Consider the following 21236-nt stretch of genomic DNA (forward strand, 5'->3'; position numbering starts at 1 on the left):
AGCAAACTGTGTTCACAGGCAATTAATTCTGAAGGTGTTTGTGAGCCCCTACAGTGATTTCTATTACAGAATATTGCAGTTTTTAATGCAGTTCCACCTGAGAGCCCAAAGATCATGTTTATTTGTGCATAGATCATTTTCTAGATTCCTTAAATCTTTGGATGATATTATGTACTGTAGATTAGGAGATATTTCAATTATTTGCAATTTTATGATGCGGAACATTATTCTGAAATTGTTCCACAATTTGTAGACAGTTTCTCTCTGATAGTGATCCTCTGCAGATTTTTACTTCTGAAAGCCTTCATAAGATACTCTTTACACCCAATCATGTTGCTGACCTGTTAACAATTAACCCAATTAGTTGAATTGGGGAATGACCATTAGTTTGGGAATTATTAGCATGCAACTCGGCCTAACGTTCGTAATCTGCTTCTCCCACTTACTTTTCTAGTGTTTGTAAAGCAGGCTGGAAGGAACTCTGCAGTGACTTCAATCTAACATACACGGCATCTCTTAATATCCTTTTAAGTGCGCTATCCATAGTTAGCTTATATCTCTCTTCTAATGCTTCAACCTGTGTTTAAAGGGATGATAAACCACTTTATAAAACACAATCCAGCTCAGATTGCATTGTTAGTAACATACATACATTCATACTATTTGAATAAAGTCTCATTAGCATTATCTTATCTATAAACTGAACATGGCATAGTTACAAATGGGCCTGCAATGTAATCCACTTTGGGATCGACAGGATTACTCGGGACACTCCAATCACCAATGTTGCTATTTAAACTACATTCATCCATAACTTACATACTGCAGATATTTACATTTTACACACTGCAAGAATCGCTGTATGGACCACCACTCTGTTACACTCACCTCAGAGAAGCACTAGCTAAAGTAAGTCTGGATTCTCAAGTGTTTATAAGAAGGAAACACAAACAACATATTAAAATCCTAGCCAAGCTAGTGCCCAAGGGGGATATCGCTCAGCAGACATTTTTTAAAAACTAAATATGCTTAATAAATCACATTTGAAAATCCAGACTTATCATAGCTAGAAGTGTATTAAAAGGTAAAGCTGTACCTTTAGTTTAAAAAAAAAATAAAAATTTGTTGTTTCTTACAACATGACAGCACGTTTTCTGAATAACTTAAAAAGAGGGTAAAGACCAGGGAGAAAATTACTTATATTTGCTAGAACACAAGTGATAACAGGAGCTAAGTTAAATAGAGCTTCTTTTATATATATATATATATATATATATATATATATATATATATATATATATATATATATATATATATATATATATATATATATATATATATTTACAAAGTGTAAGTGCCAATTTATAAACCATAGTAATGATTTATTAATATTACTAATTCCACAAAATCTAGTGGAATATCTTCAAAGGAGAGTGAAGCTTATTAACAGCAAATAGAAACTAAATGTGGAGGATGATGTCCAAAAAGCACATACAAATCTTTCGGTCAGGTGTCCACAAACCATACAGTGTATGTACATTTAGGACATATTTTTATCACTAATGGAGGCTTAAGTGCAAAACCGTTTGCAGCATTTAGAGTCTTAAACGTTTTAAATAATAATACTTATAATTCTACTACTGCTACTACTAATAATAAATTAGTTTGGTAAACAAATATGATGTATCTACCTCCAATTTCAAAATGTGTTTTCTGTCTCTTCTCAGGTGTTTGACAGCTCAGGCTCTTTCCTGTCCTACATCAACACGAGTGCAGACCCACTGTATGGGCCGCAGGGTTTGGCGCTCACGTCTGAAGGTCATGTGGTCGTTGCAGATTCGGGGAACCACTGCTTTAAAGTGTATCGCTACCTGCAGTAGTGCTGCAGCTCTCTCTCCTTAATGATTTGCACATTCAGCTGAAATTAAATCTCTTAACCAAACTCTAGAGAACAAGTGGAAAGCACGAAAGCAGTTCTTCTGTCACAGTGCAGAATATCTTTTTAAATTTTAAATAATGATGAACCAGACCTTATGATTGTTAAGAGGGAATGGGAGAGTGACTCTAATAAGCACAAATTTGTACAGTTCACCTTTAGGTTGATAAGAAATTGTTGTACAGCACTTACTTTGAAGCATGCATTCATTAAGTGTTATCATTTCTGCAACCTGCTAACTACAGACATTTCTACTTCTATATAATTAATTCCATGATAACATGTAAGCATTAAACTCCAACCTAGTCACAGATCATTTACAGAAGCACATGTACAGACCTGCAGCTACATTTCTGGAAATTAAATTCATTAATTATAATCTTTTTTAAATGTAACAATTATAATTGGAATTGATGGGAATACTGAAATTACATGTCATTAGGGAATTCATTATATTGATGCATTATCAGTTATATAATTAACACTATCAAATGATAACTAATTATCTCTTATTATTATTATACTTGCATTTTTAAATCCAGTGTCTTAAACCTAATTTGTTTTTTTCTTACCAGAAATGTTTTTTCCCCCAAAAACCGACAGTTTCAAATTTCTCTCTGTCTCTCTTTCTCTTTCTCTCTCACCGGTTGTGGATTTTGATGCCTTTGTTTTTGTATCTATGTGATAAACGTAAGGTGTCTGTAAATATGCATATATATATATATATATATATATATATATATATATATATATATATATATATATATATATATAATATGAATATATCTGTAATCTGTAAATGTACCACACTTTGGTTTCACCTCAGCATCCTGAGTAATGTCACTGATATGTTGATACGTGTTCTGCTTCAGCCGTACTTGCGAAGTGCTCACACGAGTGACTGCTGTGTTTTACAGCAACAAGCAGAAGCCAAAAAGGACCCAATTTATTTTTCTATTCCATTTCGTCATGCTACGTGATGTTTCAGTTCCTATAAAAAAAAAAAAAACCCTGGGTGATGAAGGGAAAAAAAAAAAAAAAACTGGGTTCAGATATGTTTTGTTTTGTTTATCACATTGCAGTGTGTTTGCACATCTCGAATTGCATATGCAAAATATCTTTGTAAATAATCATTTTCTTTTTTTCAATATATATATCATTGTGTTTACTGTGGCAGTGGGAAGGCCATATTTTTTAAGCAGTATTTAGTTGTTTTAATTTATTTGATGTTTTGTATAGATTTTGTTGTTTCAAGTGTTTTTGGAGGAGCTCCACAAAATTCTCACCAGCCAAAGCTTTCAATAATATTTAGTTTAGATTTTTTGTGGGTTTTCTTTAATTTGATAGCCTCATCCATTTGTCTTGAGGTACAAGGTGCTGTTTAGGCCATAATAGAAGTTTGTTCTTTCACCATTTACACTCACTACAGTCATATTGAGTTTGTGCAAGTTGAATGTAGTGTCACAGAAAAATCATTTTTTGTAGCTGTTGATTAATGACTCCGAAGAGATCTGTTCCTGGACTGCAGTTAAATGCCGGGAAAGTCGTGCTTGTTGAGGCTGTTCCCGCAATGTGGACTTTTTCTTCAAATCAGTTTTGTTACATCTAATAACTGTAAATGACTGTGTGAGTATTTCTGTTATATCAGACATCTCAGAGCAGTGGTTCAGTAGTAAGAATGCCACATTTGTGCTTTCCATCTTTATCAGGCTTCAAGTAATTACATTCCTTCTGTCTGTGATGAGTTGTTTGATTCCTTACATTAATTCATTAAAACTTTGGGGATTATAAAATGCAGTTTGACCCAGCACACAAAGGGATGTTAAACATGCTGCGGAGACTGTAGCTAAATTTTACATTTCATTTCCTGATGTACCGCACGTGTTAAATCAACTCGATATTCTTAATCGTTTCTCAACGCTGAAGCAGTGCATTTTGGAAATGGCTTCTATGCATTGCAGCAGCCTGGAAGTAGTCGGTAGTTTAGTTCGAATTCTCTGCATACAAGTTCTAGCATTTGCGATAGAGCAGCTAGTTTTTTGAGAAACACGGTCAATCCATAGTTTTTGTCTTCCTTAAATCTGTGTTAGAGAAAAGAGAGCAAAATAGCTGAACCTTATCTCTGAGATGCCCAGCACATACACAAACACACACACGGATAATAATCATCACTAACTCCTTCCAGAACATAAATCAGAATCCATCATTAACTGAAAATCCTTCAGTAATAAAAAAAAGACATGTACAGCGCATGAAATCTTCAGTGTCTACACTGAGCAATTCGAACTGTGTGTAATTAAAATTGTAAATATAAAGATATTTAAACAGCTATGTGTTTCTCTGTGGCTCAGGACAACTCTCTCTCTCACACACACCTCCACACAATCTACAAAAACAAAAGCCTCAGTACTGGTTTAACCAACACTGGAGATTGTCTGTGTAGAACCATGATCCTCAAACCAGAGTCCGAAGCTCACAATGTCATTATACATTGTGGTCATTATAGCCAAGTATAGACAATAAATAACATCAACTTAAAACTGATGACAATTTTAATACATGTGTTCTCATAATACTCATGAAATAAATCTGAGGTGGTCTGTGGATATTGTGTAGTTTAAGGGATTCCTGGCAGCAAAAAACGTGTGAGAACCCCTGCTGATATAAACACCATCACACTGGTGTTATTCTAGCTGAGGACGAGAACATCCCCATTTTACTGTACTTTCCTGTGTGGTACAGAAGAATATAAACACTGTGATCTGCAACAATTAATACAGCATCAAATCACGTTTCACATCAAAACAACATAAAACCCATATTAATTGTGAAGATGGAAATATCGACACATTTATTACATATGTAACAAACACATCCAGACAAAGGTTGAACTACATAATTAGGCACACAACAAGAAGTTTCTTAAAAAAAAATAATAATAATAATATAATAGCTATTAATTATGCCTTTCACTTGCTTTTCTGTTTATATTTGAGGCACAGTTGACTAGTAATCATAAATTCATTTAAAAATACTGAAAAATGAAGGCAAAGCTTTTTTTGGGAAAGTATAAAACAGAGTAAAGACAGACCGCAGGCTGTCAGACTGATTTTACAAAGACTTTTAGTGTGAATCAGTGTATAAATAAATACAACAAACACATCTGCACAGTAGACCATGCAGCAAAACCAGGGCATTTGAACCATTTTTTCTATTTAAATAATGGTTATGAATAATAAAAAAGGGAAATCGAAATGAAACAAAATAAATAAATAAAAAATCTTAGAAAGTAGATAAGCTGTTTGTGTTTTTGTATGCCCATGTTTCCCAGTTTCCTTGATTCCATTCACTGAGCTTTAAAACAGGCAGATTAAAAAGAATTTTTGGTACCATGAAAAAAATGCCTAAATCTTGCATAGCAGCCTGTGCAAACTTAAAAACCTGGAATATTCAAATGTAATGTCTTACAGAATAATGACACTTCTATCCAATTATATATGTTCAAAAGAAATTGGAAATTAAATAAAAGAATAATAATAAAATAAATTTTACACACTCCTCGAGTTTTTTTGTTTTTTTTTATTAAAAAAGGTTTACAGCAAACTATGTCCAAAACCTACTGATCTAAATTCCACTGATTAAGAGGTCACATCTAAAGGAGACACAGAACAACACTGAGGTAAAACAAAACATTAAAAGCAGCTCAAGTTGATATTTGCTAAAACCTGCAGAGCATCTTGACCTGAATGTCAAGGGCTACATCATTAACCAACAGTAATAAGTATAGACTTGTTTAAGATCAGTCATAGCAGAGTATTACACTCCCTAATTCACATGAACAGATCATGAACAGATCTGAGCCACACCATGGCATCCTACCTCCTGAGAGAAGAATGCCTACTGTAGGAATGAAAACTTCTGATTGCAGAAACAATGAATGCAGTTTTGCTCTCAGTGAAAGCAGCGGTTTTCTATTACAGGAGCTTCACACAACATTCTCAAAATACAACGCGCCATTTTCTCCACATCTCAATTTAACCCATGCCCCTTTATCAGTAGTAAGGAAACAGCCAGCGACAGTCAGCTTCGCCTGCCATGGACGACTTCTCGGGACATTAAAATGCAGTGATTGTCTCTTAGTAATAGTGGCAGATCTGCAGGCGGCTGCCCGGGTCATTCTTGCCCGGGCTGAAGAAGGGCGAGACGGGCTCGTCGAAATACGCAGCAAAGCTGTAGACACGCTTCATGGTGACTGCGTCATAAAAAGCCACGTGTCCTCGTTCATAGTCCAGGAAGACACCGACACGTGGAGAGCTCCAGTAATCAGCCACAGGCACGCGTGCATCCTCTTCATTGGCGTAGAGGCGGTCGTGCAGACTCAGACTCCAGTAACCCGCCGAAGGTGATAAACTAACAAAGCCCTTCCGATTGCTGCGTGTGGTCGTCACACCCAGGTACCACACTCCTTTGTCCCTCACATCTACCTCCCAGTAGTGCTGGCCACTGGAGTACTGCGCAGTAGCCAACACACCAAAGAAGCGAGTGAAGCGCCTGGGCAAGTCAGGCTCATGCGAGCGTGCTCGGCCTTCCTCCACCTTTGTGTCAAAGTCACTAATAGCCAGAGATGGGTGTGCTGTGTCCAGATCCAACGTCAGGTTCTGGGGCACTGCAGGGCAAAAGATATCATTTTACATAGTGAAAAACTAAATTTCTTTCATTATTATTTTTTTTTTTGTATGATTTTCATGATATATGTAGACTCGTGCTATTAAAGAAAAATGAGGATTATTTTCACATAAACGCATGGCCCAAAGTGCATTTTTTTATATTGTATTACCATTTTAATGTAATAATAGCAACAATTGTAAACTGTTACACATTTTACATTAGTAATATAATCATAATAATGTTTTTTTTTCCTTCAAGTTTTTTCAAGACCAAGCTGCACCCTTGACATATGAATGAAAATCTGTAAAGAGCAAATCATCTCTCTCCTAAACACCCTAACCCTGTTTGGAAACTTCTTGGCAAAGCACTAATATCTGAGATTCTTTCCATAAGTGTTAGATAAACATTTAACATAAACAGAAAATGGGATAAGATTAAAGATTTCAGGGTTTTTTCCCCCTTTGTAAACCAACATAATAAAAAAAAAATAAAAAAAATACAGTTTATATTTAACCGTGTCCAAACTTTTTTCCCCTGAGGGCCACATATATAAGGTATATTTGATGTGAGGTAGAATGCCTCACTTGAACTAGTTCATTGATATTGGTGCACTAATATTGGTGAAATCAATCAAATGCAGGTAAATTATTTTTGATAATTGAACATGTTTGAAGGAAAAGCCTCCATCACAGATCTCCATTAGTAGATTTTCATTTTATTTTTTACAAAAAGGTTGGCAGGTAATTCTCTCAGTGCCTCAGACTGGTGTCTTTGGTTCCGCCATTTCTGGTGACCCTGATTGCTTGCGTTGTGGAGGCGCTGCATCAGCTCCACCTAGTGTTGAAACTCAGAAGTACAATACATTTAAGCGCAAATATTATGTGAGGGCCATAGACCATTATATTTTTACACTTTGATATGGGCCAATAAAAAATGGATGGCGGGCCGCAGTTTGCCCACGAGCCGTGGTTTGGACACCCATACCCTAGACTATAATGAGCATCTATCATACTGTCATTTATTGGAATGAATGCATAATAGCGAAATGCAATGGTTAGGTAAGTACATTTTATAAGATAGAGTCAAAAGCATGAGACAGACTCATGGTGTTTAGCAAACAACATAAACTTGACAAAATGAGAAAGTCAAAGAAAAATAGAAAGCAGGATAATAATAAATAAAATAAAAAAACGGGAAACCATGGAACGAGGAACATAAACGGTTCGGTACAATGCTGAAAAGTGAAGAGTTGCAGTGGGAAAAGCTGTAAACGGTAAAAAGCCACAGGAACACATGGACCAATAAAAAGATGGGAAGAAAGATATGACACAAATGAAAAACACAGACCAGGACAAATGTGCATGCATTAACACGGAAAGATAAAATGACTTAACACTGCAAGTCGGTGAGTGAACACATTGCAGGGTGGCTTTCACTCCTTTTTCTGGCGCTCAAAATGTGTATACAACAAATGATAAATTACTGGTAAATTAATTTCCCAGATATTTAGAATTATAGCTTTGGATCTGTTGTATTGCTTTAGTTTAGCTAGTTCTTATGTAAATAGTATAAAAATTACAATTTCAAATGATAAAAGTTGTAGAAAGTTAGTTTACTTATTAAGTTAGTTTAATTATCTTTGCAATTAACTGACATAAAATGTAACTTTACCAAAATGAGAAAGCTTTCACATGTTGATGACGAAGGAGCAAAACAGTTCAATTGCAGTCAATCAGCACATCTACGAGCTCTCAGAAGGCACATCCCAAACCGCAATGCACAAGTCAGCTGACCCCAGCAAGTGCAAATTCCAATCTAAAAAAACTCACATTTTTGTACATTGACCATTTACATATTTCTCTGGGACTCCTCCTCTACTTTTAAAGTGTCATTTGCCTTATTTGCATAATTAAACACATTGTGATAAATACTATTGTGTTCTTTCTGGGGTTTTATCTCCTGTGTCTGTTACAGAGGATGTTAAAATCATCCAAAGTTCATGATGGCATAAATAAGATTTTGTTGATTTTTTTTGTTGATATAGCATAACAGTTTTTGTATTTGTTTAAGAGGTTTTGTTTCTGAACTAATTTAATAAAATCAGAATGCAGGCACTGACTCATGGACATTGCTCTTTACTTACTTGTATGCAGCACATGCATCATCTTCTTCCACAAGATGAGCTGAAATGGTCCAGTGAATTCTGTGTAGTCAGGTGGACAGTTCACCGCCTGTACTGTAAGGTTAACATGACTTGGGCTACAATAAAAAAAAAAAAAAAAAACACAACAGCGGCATTTACACACTGAATACACTCCTGAACACGATTGTTGATAATGCTTCTCAATTGATCATTTTAATCAAACTGCTGTCAGTAAAGTTATCTACATACCCCGAATATGCTTTGCTGATGCTCTGAAAAAAGAATAGAACTGAAATAAGAAACTAAAAATGCTGAAAACCACATTTTGTGTGGGTGTAAAAAAACATATGCCAGACATACCTCAAAGTTTGCAACCTCGCTGAGCTGGTTCTGAATTTCAGCAATGGCCTTGTCCACTTTAGCTGCCTCGCTTTCCACCAGCTTAAGATTCTCATCAATCAGGGCTATAGTAGCTGCCTCCTCAGCCTCCAGCCTCTCCAACAGCCTGTCCTTCTCATCCAGCAGGAACTGCACCAGTGCTCCCACATCGTCCTCAATCTTCTCCTTTAGAGCCTGCTTCTTTAACTGTGAGGGAGAGAAAAGAGAATTTTAATATCATATAGTTGGAGGCATAAAATTATATAAGATGACTTCAGATGCGGTATAATGAAATTTTCCTTCCACTTGAACTAGGAGACCCAAACCTGTTCCAGCATGGCAATGCCATTGTGCATAATGTGAACTCCATGAAGATATGGTTTACATAAAGTTGGACTGAAGATCTTGACTGGTCTGCTACAGAGTGGCTCTGTCTTCAACCCTACTGAACACCTTTGGGATGAATTGGAAAACTGACTGCACCCCATCAGTACCTGATTTTACTAATGCCCTTGTGGGTGAAGGATCACCAAAGTCTTGTGTCTACATCTAGTGGAACATTTTCCCAGAAGAGTGGAAGTTATTATAACAGCAAACAGAGACTTAATGTGGAATAGGATGTTCAAAATGAATATACAAAAAAATTATGTTCAAGTTCACACAAGTGGACACTTGAACATACATACGTAATCCATATAGTGGATATAATAGTGTATATTGTAATACAGGATGATACAGAGCAGGCTTCAAATGTAAGGATTAAGTACACTTTTGGCCATCAGTTTACACCTATTAACCAATAAAAGAGAAACATTTAAGAAACGGGCAAATTTACAAAAAAACAAAACAAAAAAAAACAGCTGTTGTTTCTGATTCTGAAAAGCATCCCCATGGCATGTCATTGTCACCACCATCATGTTCCAGTAACCAAGCAGGGCCTGATATTTTCAAGCCTAAAAAGTATTTTATATATTATATAAAATATATAATATATATAATATATTTATGTATTAAAGTATATATATATATATATATATATATATATATATATATATATATATATATATATATATATATATATATTTATTTTTTCCTTTCAATCAAACCAACAGAATGTTGCTCATTACATTTAGATTCCAGTTTATTGCCTATCATATGCCATTTACTCAAAGGTGGGTACAGTCTAACAACTCTATTATAAACACCAGATTGTGGGACACTTGCAACAAGAACTTAAAGATTTTTTGAATTAGATCTACATTAAAATATTGAAACAACATTGCTTTTTGATCAATTCTAACAGTAAAAAAAAGTCAATATATTACATAAATCTACGATTTCCTGATCATTTAAAACATTGTAGTAGACAGACACGCCTCTTTATCAGCAAGCACTCTGCTGTTCAATATGTATGTATGCATGTATGTATGTATGTGGAAAAACCATGTTATAAGGCTGCATGATCAATATTGGTTATTTTGAACATCAATATAAGATGCTTGTAATCTTCTATCCCTCAGATGGTAATGTATTAAAAACAGGTATGATTCTATAATGAAAATCACTGCATGGGCTCAGAAACACCTTCAGAAAATAATTCATTTTTACATACTTTGACATCTGCTTTGGCTTGCTCATCTGTCGCTTTGACTCTGCCACACATGGACTTTTGCCAGTTCAGTTTGATAAGCCTCAGCTTTAGACCTCCCTGTATACAAAAAAATTACGCTTAGCAACAGAAATGCCTCACTATCTCAGACTACACAGAACTACTACCAGTATTGCTATGTAATAAAAAATTTCAAAAAAGTTTAATTGCTGTATTGCAAACTAACACACAATGTCCGATAGAGGGACCTGTTACAGCTCACCTTCATGTCCTCAACAACCTCAGGTACAGGAGCAACATCATGGAGCCTGAAAGTCATTAAATACATCAACAATGCAAATTTTTATTGTAAAAATTACATACTGCTGTTTGGAAATATTCTTCCTGGCTACAAGAGCTTTACTCCACAGAGCATAATAAAGTGAAACTGTAGTCCTACTGCAGCAATATATTCTGGCTCCAATTATTACTAAATATCATCACTGTAACAATAATTTGTGTAATATTCAATATAATAATGGGGTATATCAGTAGGAGAATGCTGAGGATGGAGCCGCCAGGAAGGAGGAAAAGAGGAAGGCCAAGGAGGAGGTTTATGGATGTGGTAAGGGAAGACATGCTGGTAGTTGGTTTAAAAGAAGCAGATGTAGGGGATGGGGGGGGTATGGAGATGGCGGCGACCCCTAATGGGAAAAGCCGAAAGAAGAAGATTCGAATTTGTCATGTTAAATTTCCTAAATCAGTAGAAATAAAGACTCTACTCCCTACCTATTTGATGAGCACAAGCCATACCAGGTGTAAAGAAAATTGCAGTCCTTTTTCAGTATGACAGAAACTGCACTGATTACAGTTTCACTGCTCTCCCCACCCCCTCTCTCTTAAAATCACCCTCTCTAACACCCACGTCCCCCTGCCCTTGAGCTTCATTTAAATTGCAGTAGTAACTAGAGGTGATACAGGCTTTAATGACAAGGAAATATAAAAAAATTAAACATTCACCTTAAATAAAATAAAATATACTGAAGCAATCATCAGTGTAGCTGGGTGCAGCACTGAAGTAACATCTGTGATACACAGCGAATCTGAACAGCAGAAAGTGGCTTGCAGACTGAGGATTGCAAAATGAATTCTTTTTATTCTTTGCCCTATTCAATGTTTAAACATCTCAGCACTGCATGTGTGCATATGCCTATTACAGCAGTGTAGTTATGTGTAAGGCTCATTTGCAAGCTGTCATTTATAATTTAACAGAATTCTCTGTGTGTTACTTTATAGTGTATGTTGCCCTCCTGAGTTGCATCTCCTTCAACCCTACTTTAGCCCTCATTTCTGATCATTTCGGAGAAACGGTAAACAGTGGCTCTGTGTTGGACTCTGTCACACTACAATCAATCAATCAAATTTTATTTATAGAGCGCCTTACAACAACCAAATGGAGCACAAGGCGCTTTCCAGTAAAACAACAATAAACAATAAAATATAACAACACAATGTACATAAAATAGCAGTTGAATCAGGGGGTACGTTTTTAAAAGCTTGTATGAATAAATTAGTTTTCAACTGCGATTTAAAAACACTCAGCACAGTGATGCATGGTCCCTGGACGGCAAATGACCGGCCTCCAAACTTTTTCTATTTGTAGTTGGGAATGACCAGAGAGGTATGTCCAGAGGAGCGGAAAGTTCTGGCTGGTTGGTAAACCGTTATTAATTCGGCGAGGTAGGCCGGGGCCAGACCATTGATGGCCTTGATCACAAACAGCAGGACCTTATACTCCACCCTGAACCGCACCGGAAGCCAGTGAAGTGAGCGGAGGACAGGGGTGATGTGTGAGCGTTTGGAGGTTTTAGAGAGAAGACGTGCTGTACCAATTGGAACTGATTGAGAAGTAATTGATTGAAGTCCAGTGTGGAGAGCATTACAGTCGTCTATTTTTGAGCTGATGAAGGCATGTATAGCTTTTTCAAGGTCAGCTTGGGACAAGAATGATTTGACCTTGCTGAGTAGTCTTAGCTGGTAAAAGCTCGCCTTCACTACTGCACTGATCTGTTTATCGAATTGCATACTTTTGTCAAAAATGTGTGAGATGAGTTGACCAAGTGGCAGCATATAGAGTGAGAACAGAATAGGACCAAGAGTAGATCTTTGAGGCACACCAGATGACAGAGGAGCAACCGAGGCAGAATAATCATTAAGCATTACTGAAAACGTTCTGTAAGTGAGGTATGATGAGAACCAATTTAGCACAGCACCCTGTAGACCAACATCATGTTGAAGACGAGAGATGAGGATGGCATGATCCACAGTGTCAAATGCAGCGGTTAGGTCCAGTAACACCAAAACCACAGAGCTTTTACCATCCAGGGCTCAAAGAATGTCATTATGGACCCTCATTAAGGCTGATTCAGTGCTATGTCTCGACCTGAAACCGGACTGAAATGTATCACCAATGCCGTGCAGTTAAAGGTGAGACTGAAGCTGGGCGAAAACAAGCTTCTCCATCAACATAGACAGAAATGACAGGTTAGATATAGGGCGGAAGTTGGATAGTATGGAGGGATTAAGGTTGGGGTTGACACTGGTCAAAATTCGCTAAACAAATAAATAGATATATTCCATTCCTAACTGTGAAACTCATTAGTCACAGGCTTGGCATGTATAGGATTAGAAAAACCATCAAACTCTGCTGTACTTTGACTTTCCAGCTCCAGAGGTGTAAAAAAGTAAACAACTAAAGCTTCACACTCCTTACCTGTGATCCCTTGACTCCCTGCACACAACACAGATGGGCTTTCTGTCAGTGTGACAGTAAAGTTTTAGCTCCTCATAGTGTTTCTCACATTTGCCATCTGTTTTGGCTGGTTTGGCTTGTGCAGGAGGCCGGCATGTCTTCAGACATTCAAACTCGCTCAGTTTATCCACCAGGTTCTTCACCAAGTAATTCTTCGTGAAGCTCATTTTTCCAAACACCTGTGAAACACAGCATGGGTATAGGCATGGTTTCTATAGGACTGGACAATCCTATAGGACAAGACATTTAAAGTTTATGGAATAAAACGTGTCAATCGAACATAAGTTTTAAAACAATAGGCAACATGCTACACTTCATTCAAGTGAAGGCAATGCTTTCTCCACAACATGTGAAGCCAGAAAACTGCAGGTTTATAAACTGATGCTCAAGCTGTGTCACAGGGCATCTATCTCTCGCCTTCTTAACTTAGTGTCCATGATAAGCTAGTCTTGATGTCCTTGACCAGAGAGAGAATGTATCAACATTTACTCATACAGCAACAAATTGAAGAGCTGGCATCAACATAAGTGTCAGTGACTGCTGGAGCTCTGCTATGTCCAGTGATACAAGAAAGTTGAGACAAGCATACTTTATGCATGTATAGATAGTATGGAGAGAATTGAATTTGCAACTACCAATGGAAAAGAAGACAGCAGAGCAATTAATGCATCTCAGTGATTTGTTGATAAAAGTGGAACGCTAGTTGAAGGTACCACCCACATATAAACGTTACTATGGCAACCAGTAGTAGCAAGACCTACTGCTGAGTTTCTAGTACACTGACTGTTAAAACCGTTATATGTGTAAAATTAGCATTTGGTTTCCCTAACAGCCAGCCACAGACAATTTTGCTTTCTTTCCAGCCATGTGTAAGTGCGCCATCGTCAGGACTTAAACTTGCAATCTCCTGTTTGCAATTTTTCCAATCTTCCTTGGAAAAATGCGGTTCTGCTTGACACGATGCCAATCTCTGATCCTGCTGTGGCTCGTCTCATACTCGGAACCAGCTCGAATCTTGAATTTAAATTTCTTCTTTGCGCCTCTACACTTATTACACTTAAATTTATGCTGAGGGTTCTGGTCCCGCAAACGTATTTGGATTCAAAATACATTTGTCCTTCCCAAAACCAGTTTATACCCAACTGGACCATCTTTCTTGGATACTGAAAAACTGGATACTGAAATTCTTGTGGTCAGTGCTCAATCCTATTTAAAATATAATAATTTTCACAGCTTTCTGAAGACTGCAGTTTAATAATAATGTATTCAGCAGCTTAGAAATTATGATTTATAACCCAACTATTTAAATGATCCCATAAGGGAATGGGTTAATGGGGATAATGCTGTCTCTGGTTTATTCATTAAGGTTAAAAATCTACATTGTTAACAATCATTATTAAAATAAATTTGAATTGAATGGAATATGGGTGGTGCTTTCTCCTAAGATTCTTAGGACATACGTGTAAAATGACTGTGCTTATGGCAAGAGATTGTGGTCATTATCTGTGTGTATAAATGTTACATTGCTGAAAAAAAGCCCATTTACAGCCTTAAAAAGACATGACACGAGCAGCAGTTGTAAGATGTTTTAGATTAACAGTTCCTTTTATAATTATAATTTCCATTTTATTAATTCTTTATCAATTATTTATTTGGAATAAATGTAGCTTTATCCCATAACAGTAAGAAAGCTCTACAAATCCTATAAACCTTTACAAATATGACAGTTAATGTTAGGTGCATGATGGAGGAGTAAATGTTTTTGGACCAAAAATTATTGGTCATTACAGTTACAGCTTAGTGAACTTAAAAAATAAAATATATTTTATTACAATAACGCTACTGAGCAAAAGACATGAAAACAAAACCCCACCATCCGACACTCTGGACACTGATAGCCGATGTCATCTCCTCCGTTTTCCTCCCAATGCATTAAAATGCACATACGGCAAAAGTTGTGGCCGCATTTTAGAATGACCGGATCGTCAAAATAATCCAGGCAAATGGCACAAACCAATTCTTTTTGCAATTCCCCCTTTGTGTCTCCAGCGGCAGCCATGTCCCAATTCCAGCAGCTTCCTGTAGAGTGCGACTGGCAAACAGAACAAGCACGCACGCGAGAGGGCAGTGCACAGGAACTGATGACGTAGTACACAGGAAAGTCGTTGAACGAACACAGTATAGTAAAATTTTTATAGAATTTATATTGATAAAAGATAAATAATAATTTTGTTAATATTAAGTAAAATTCTATTATGTTTACTCTGTTAACTATGTTAATGATAGTAGTAACTGGATGATGATGATGATGATGATAATGATGATGATGATGATGATGATTATTATTATTATTATTATTATTATTATTATTATTATTATTATTATTATTATTATCATATTTTGTTACTAAATCTACAACCCTAATTGTAAAATGTTGGGACGCTGTGTAAAAAAAAAAATATGGTGCAATGATCTTCAAATGTCATAAGCTCATCGATTATTCACAGTTGAACATATAAACATATCAAATGTGAGAAAAACAAGGTCATTTTGAATTTGATGGCTGCAACAGTCTGAAAATGTTAATACAGGTACAATAAAAGGCTGGAAAAGTAAATGTTACTCAAAAGAAACAAGAGGTCAGTAACGTGATTGTGTATAAAAAAAAGAAAGTTTATTTTAGAGTCTCTCTGAAGATGGGCAGAATTTCACCAATCTGCAAAAAAATACTTTATCTAAACAATTTCTGAATGATGTTCCTCAAAATATTTGCAGACTTTGAATAGCTCACTATCTACAGTACATAACCTGAAGACATATTAAAAGGGACAAAGGCAAAAATCAATATTGGATATATTGAACATCAATATAAGATGCTTGTAATCTTCAGGCTCTCAGATGGCACTGCATTAAAAACAGGTATGATTCTGTAATAAAAAAGTGTGAATCTACAATTTTCATAGTCATGAAAATAAAGAAAACTCTTTGAAGGTGTGTCCAAACTTTTGGTCTGTACTATATATATATATATATATATATATATATATATATATATATATATATATATATATATATATATATATATGTTGTAGAGCAACATATGCTTCCATCTAGATGTTAAAAGAGGGCCTTGAATATTTCAGCTAGACAATGCTAAAATTCATATTGTATCTATTGCAACATTATGGCTTCATAGTAGAAGAGGCTGGGTGCTGAAGTGACCTACCTGCAGTTCAGGCCTTTTATCATTTGAAAACATTTGCCACAACATTCCAGAACAAAAATACAACAAAGAAGGCCCAGGACAGTTGAGCATCTATTATCCTGTTTCTTTCCCCAAACTCTAGCAACCGGTCTCCTTCCTTCCCAGACGTACTGTATATGAACTGTTGGTAAAAAAAAAAAAAAAAGGATAAAAGGCTATACAGTGGTAAATATGCCCTGTCCCATCTTTTTCGAGATATGTTGCAGTCATGAAACTTATTTTTCCATTAAAATGACACATATCAGTTTAAACTTATAAAATGTTTTCTATGTTCTACTATGAATAAAATCTGGGTTTATGAGATTTGCAAATCATTGCTTTTTGTTTTTATTTACATTTTACATGCTATCCTTAACTTTTTGGGAATTGGTGTTGTATAAAATACAAGGGTAGGCAAACAGAGATTAACTCATCTTTAAAATTCATAGCTAAATACAGCAATATTATATTTTCTTATTAGTGATAAAACTTTGAAATCCTGTAATTTTACACATCATTGTCCACTTATTTTTATTGTTGTTTTTTTATCTTATCCAAATCTTGTTAGATTGAACTATTTATACATATGTATATACTATCTAATCACTTTAATATGTTATAATGAATGTGCATTGAATACTTAACATCACATTTTTCTAAAAACTAGGTGGTAGGTGAGAGCAGAGTTGCTAGGACAAGAGGAATGAAAAATAAACAACGGACCAACAATTAAATCTTACTCTGTCTGTCATTTTCTTCTTACAATCACCCCCTTTGCCTTAGGAATTTCTGTAACGGTTTCATTGTTTTTTATCAGGAATATATACATTCAGTTTAATGTGCAAATAAATAACTGCTAGTTAAGCGATAGACTGTTTGTTTAACCACATATCATTTGTAATGTATTGACTGTTGCAGTGGTGAGGCACCTGAAAGAGAGAGAAAAGCAGGGTTAATAATTGATTGATAGATTTGATTGCCAGGGAAGTTTGATTCAAATCAATTCAATTCAATTCATTTTTATTTGTATAGCGCTTTTAACAATGAACATTGTCTTAAAGCAGCTTTACACAGATAATGTGGTGATTAAAAGTAAATATGTTCTTTATAAGTTTTGATTGTGCTTGGTATGGATCTATGTAAAGATAGTTTGTTCTGTTTACCATTATATACCTAAGCAAAGTTTGCAATATCTTGCGACTGTTACACTGAACAAAATAGGCACAGACAATGGATGTGGATAACAGGAAGCTCCTTGATTAGTGAGCACAATTATCACACGTCTTACCAACCCCCTGAAATGCATCAAGACAATGGAGTTATATAGCAGTTAGCAGTTATCACACACACCTTGGAGGTAAGAGGAAAAATTTGCATTCAAGTAATGTACAAAGGAACACACTTTGTTGTCCAGGGTCATTGTGTGAGTCTGCTGTGACCAGATGGGTTTAATCTCCTTGGGATATCAGTGGAAGGTATACAAAATGTAATGCTGCAATCTTTGGGGGAGATTTTGACTGAATATGCAAAGATTCCTTAAACCTATTCAGCATCCAAATTGGGCAACACCCATAGTGTCCATAGTAAAAAAAAGATAGGGGCCTAAGAATTTGTGGTGATTACCACTGAACTGTAAATACAGGCATTAAACCGCAAGTGTACTCACAGCATCTGGACTTTTTTAGATCTAGATGGGGAGTTTCACCTCCAAATGCAACTCTAATTGTATGAAAAAGCATCAGGCTTGCTGACAATCAACACTTATCAAGGTCTCTTTTGTGTTTGTCAGATAAAGTCTATTGTGTGAACTGCCTTCTTAGTGATGGAAACCCTGCTCATTGGAACTCCACAAGTTCAGCAATGCCTGGATGGCATTCTGATTTAATGCAAAACATTGGAATAACACATTGTATGTTTACAGGCCCAAACAAAATGTTTTGCAGAAGCTAGGCTGCAAAAATATACAAAAGTATTGAGTTTATTGGGCTTTTGAGTGGATTTAGTGGATGGCATCAAGCTAACCCGTGAAAAGGTGGAAGCTATACAAAAAATCTTTGCCCCTGTGGAATAAAACTAAACTCCGGGCATTCTTGAAACTTTTACAGCTTGTTTCTCTCAAACACTCTCTTCTCTCCACACTAGAGCCCTTTAATCAGCTTCTGGAAAAGTCTGCTACTTGGCAGTAGAGATAAGAAATCCAAATCTATTTATGGATTCAAATCCTTCTGAATCACTCACTAAACGGATCCGAGTCTCATGAGCCCCTTGAGCCACTTGAGTAAGTGGGGATTCTGTATGTTTTGCCATGGAATTCCACTAGAGGTCACTCATCAAATTCTTAGAATTCACCCAATCTGTGGCCTCATAAATCCTGCTCACAAGTCCCTCGGATCCAGCTTTTCCGCTACATCCTATAAATCTGACGGGTCTGCTGAATCCCACAGTTCAGGTAGATCAGCCAGGACACGTATAGGACCCGTGAAACTAAGTCTTTTGTTTTTTTAACCATGCAGAAAAATTTCCTGAAAAACTCAGTCAGCTACTAATAGTTGCTTCAGTTACTTGCTAACAACAACTTTGAACAACTCAGTTGTATAATTGATAGTTTGTATTTATTCCTTGGGTTAGTTGACTAACAGGGCATTGCTTTGCCTTGTCGCATGAGTGAAAGAACAGGTGTTCCTGTGGTAAAAATTTGATTAAACAGTGTAAATGACTGAGAATCAAGAATAATCAATGCCAAATGTTTATTTTATATACATCACCTCGCCAGTGAAACAGAATGAAAAGGGACGAATGTCATTAAACATATTGTCCATAGACTTAAAAGTTCGGACAGATATTGGGAACTGATTTCTGCACCCAGCGAACATAATCGAGAGTGTGACGAATTCTTGTCGATGCTGGCTGGCGTACAAGGGTAGGACAGTTCCTGATGTTGTCGGTACAGTAAAGCTTAACCATGCAGTAACACTTTTGCCTGGACAAGAACACCTAGTTTGGGGTAAACTTCCTGTGAAATCCCGTAGCCAACTAGGCAGTACTGTTTTGGTGGAACCTACTAGACTTCATTCTGCCACTATGAAAGTTCTGGTGGGTTGTGTTGTCACTCAGCTTTGGGGTGATGGCAGTATACCACTTAAGCTGATCAATCCTAGCGACAAACCAGTGACGCTTAGGCGGAACTCTAAAGTGGCCGACGCTTATCCTTGCATTGCGTTAGAGGATGTGGGTAAAACAGAGAGTGGGTTTTCGCTTCGGTCGAATGTCAGTGGTTGAGACGGATGTGTCTAAAGATTTACGTAGCGGGTTTAGGCAATGTGGCTCAGAGACCATTAATCTCGAGCCCTGTGAAGTTTCTGGATCCTGGAAGAAGAAGCTCTGTGATCTAGTTCTTGAATATGAGTCAGTTTTTTTTTCTTGATTGTGGTGAAGTCAGCGGTTTTGTACATAAAATACGTCTGTTTGATGACGTCTGTTTGTTTGACGTCAGTTTGTTTCGTTTACCCTTTAGATGAGTTCCCCCTTCACAGTACCAGTAGTTGCGTGTTGCTCTGAATGAGATGGAGGAGAGAGGTATAATTCATAGACGGTTAGCGCATATGCATCTCCTTTGGTACTGTGTTGGAAAAAGAATGGCGATTTGCGGATATGTACAGACTTCTGTTGGCTTAACGCACGTACTGTAATAGATGTGCACCCCCTTCCTCATCAAGAAGACTGTCTTGCAGCACTTGGTGGCAATTCATTGTTTACTACAATGGATTTGACTTCTGGATTTAACAATATCCCATTACATGAAGACGACAAAAAGTACACTGCTTTCACTACACCAATAGGTTTGCACAAATATAATAGTCTTCCGCAAGGCCTTTGTAACTCACCTGCTAGTTCATGCGAATGATGACTAGGATATTTGGTGCCCAGAATTTCTTGTCATTGTTGTGCTACCTGGATAACATAATGGTCTTTGCACCTGACGAAAACATTGCATTGCAAAGGCTTAAAATAGTTTTTGGAATGTTGAAAAAACACAATTTGAAATTGTCACCAAAGAAATGTAATTTCTTAAGGCGGTCTGTGAAGTTTCTTGGTCATTTGATTTCGGAGGATGGTGTCGCCACCGATCCTGGGAAGTTTGAAGCGATTGCTAAGATTACTTCTGCAGATTTGATGTGCCCTGATGGTGTTACCCCATCAGTTAAGAAATTCAGTCTTTTCTTGGTCTTGTTGTGTGGTACCAATGTTTCATTGAGAATTGTTTATCCCTTGCACAACCACTCTACGCTTTAACTAGTGATGTGAAGAAAGGTAGAGGTAGGGGTCGCAAAGGTGCTACATCATTCAGGAAACTTACTCCTGATGATTGGACTCCAGCCTGTGAGGCGGCTTTGTCTGCTTTGAAGACAGCTCTGCTTTCTAATGTAGTCCTCGCACACCCTGACTTTTCCAGGCTCTTTATCCTAG

At 36.6% G+C, this 21236-nt stretch overlaps 2 protein-coding genes across 7 annotated transcripts in view; one reads left to right on the forward strand and one right to left on the reverse strand.

Moving 5' to 3' along the window:
- trim3b (tripartite motif containing 3b) overlaps positions 1-4265 on the forward strand; it is a 43658-nt gene extending 39393 nt beyond the window's left edge. For all 6 annotated transcript variants that reach the window (XM_046860461.1, XM_046860459.1, XM_046860460.1 and 3 more), the window contains one exon: positions 1728-4265. In XM_046860461.1, coding sequence (XP_046716417.1) covers positions 1728-1880 — 153 coding nt within the window. In that variant the 3' untranslated portion in view covers positions 1881-4265. The remainder of the gene's footprint in view (positions 1-1727) is intronic.
- Positions 4266-5495: 1230 nt separating this feature from the next.
- On the reverse strand, positions 5496-15634 carry trim47 (tripartite motif containing 47). The gene is made up of 8 exons (XM_046860463.1): positions 15399-15634; positions 13487-13704; positions 10997-11042; positions 10738-10833; positions 9108-9332; positions 8997-9019; positions 8748-8863; positions 5496-6602 (listed from the first exon to the last, which is right to left on the reverse strand). The coding sequence occupies exons 1-8, from the start codon at positions 15582-15584 to the stop codon at positions 6073-6075; spliced, it is 1440 nt and encodes a 479-aa protein (XP_046716419.1). The 5' UTR covers positions 15585-15634; the 3' UTR covers positions 5496-6072.
- Between the last annotated feature and the right edge of the window lie 5602 nt (positions 15635-21236).

This window comes from Silurus meridionalis, chromosome 11 (assembly GCF_014805685.1).
Source record: "Silurus meridionalis isolate SWU-2019-XX chromosome 11, ASM1480568v1, whole genome shotgun sequence".
Classification (NCBI taxonomy): Eukaryota; Metazoa; Chordata; class Actinopteri; order Siluriformes; family Siluridae; genus Silurus; species Silurus meridionalis.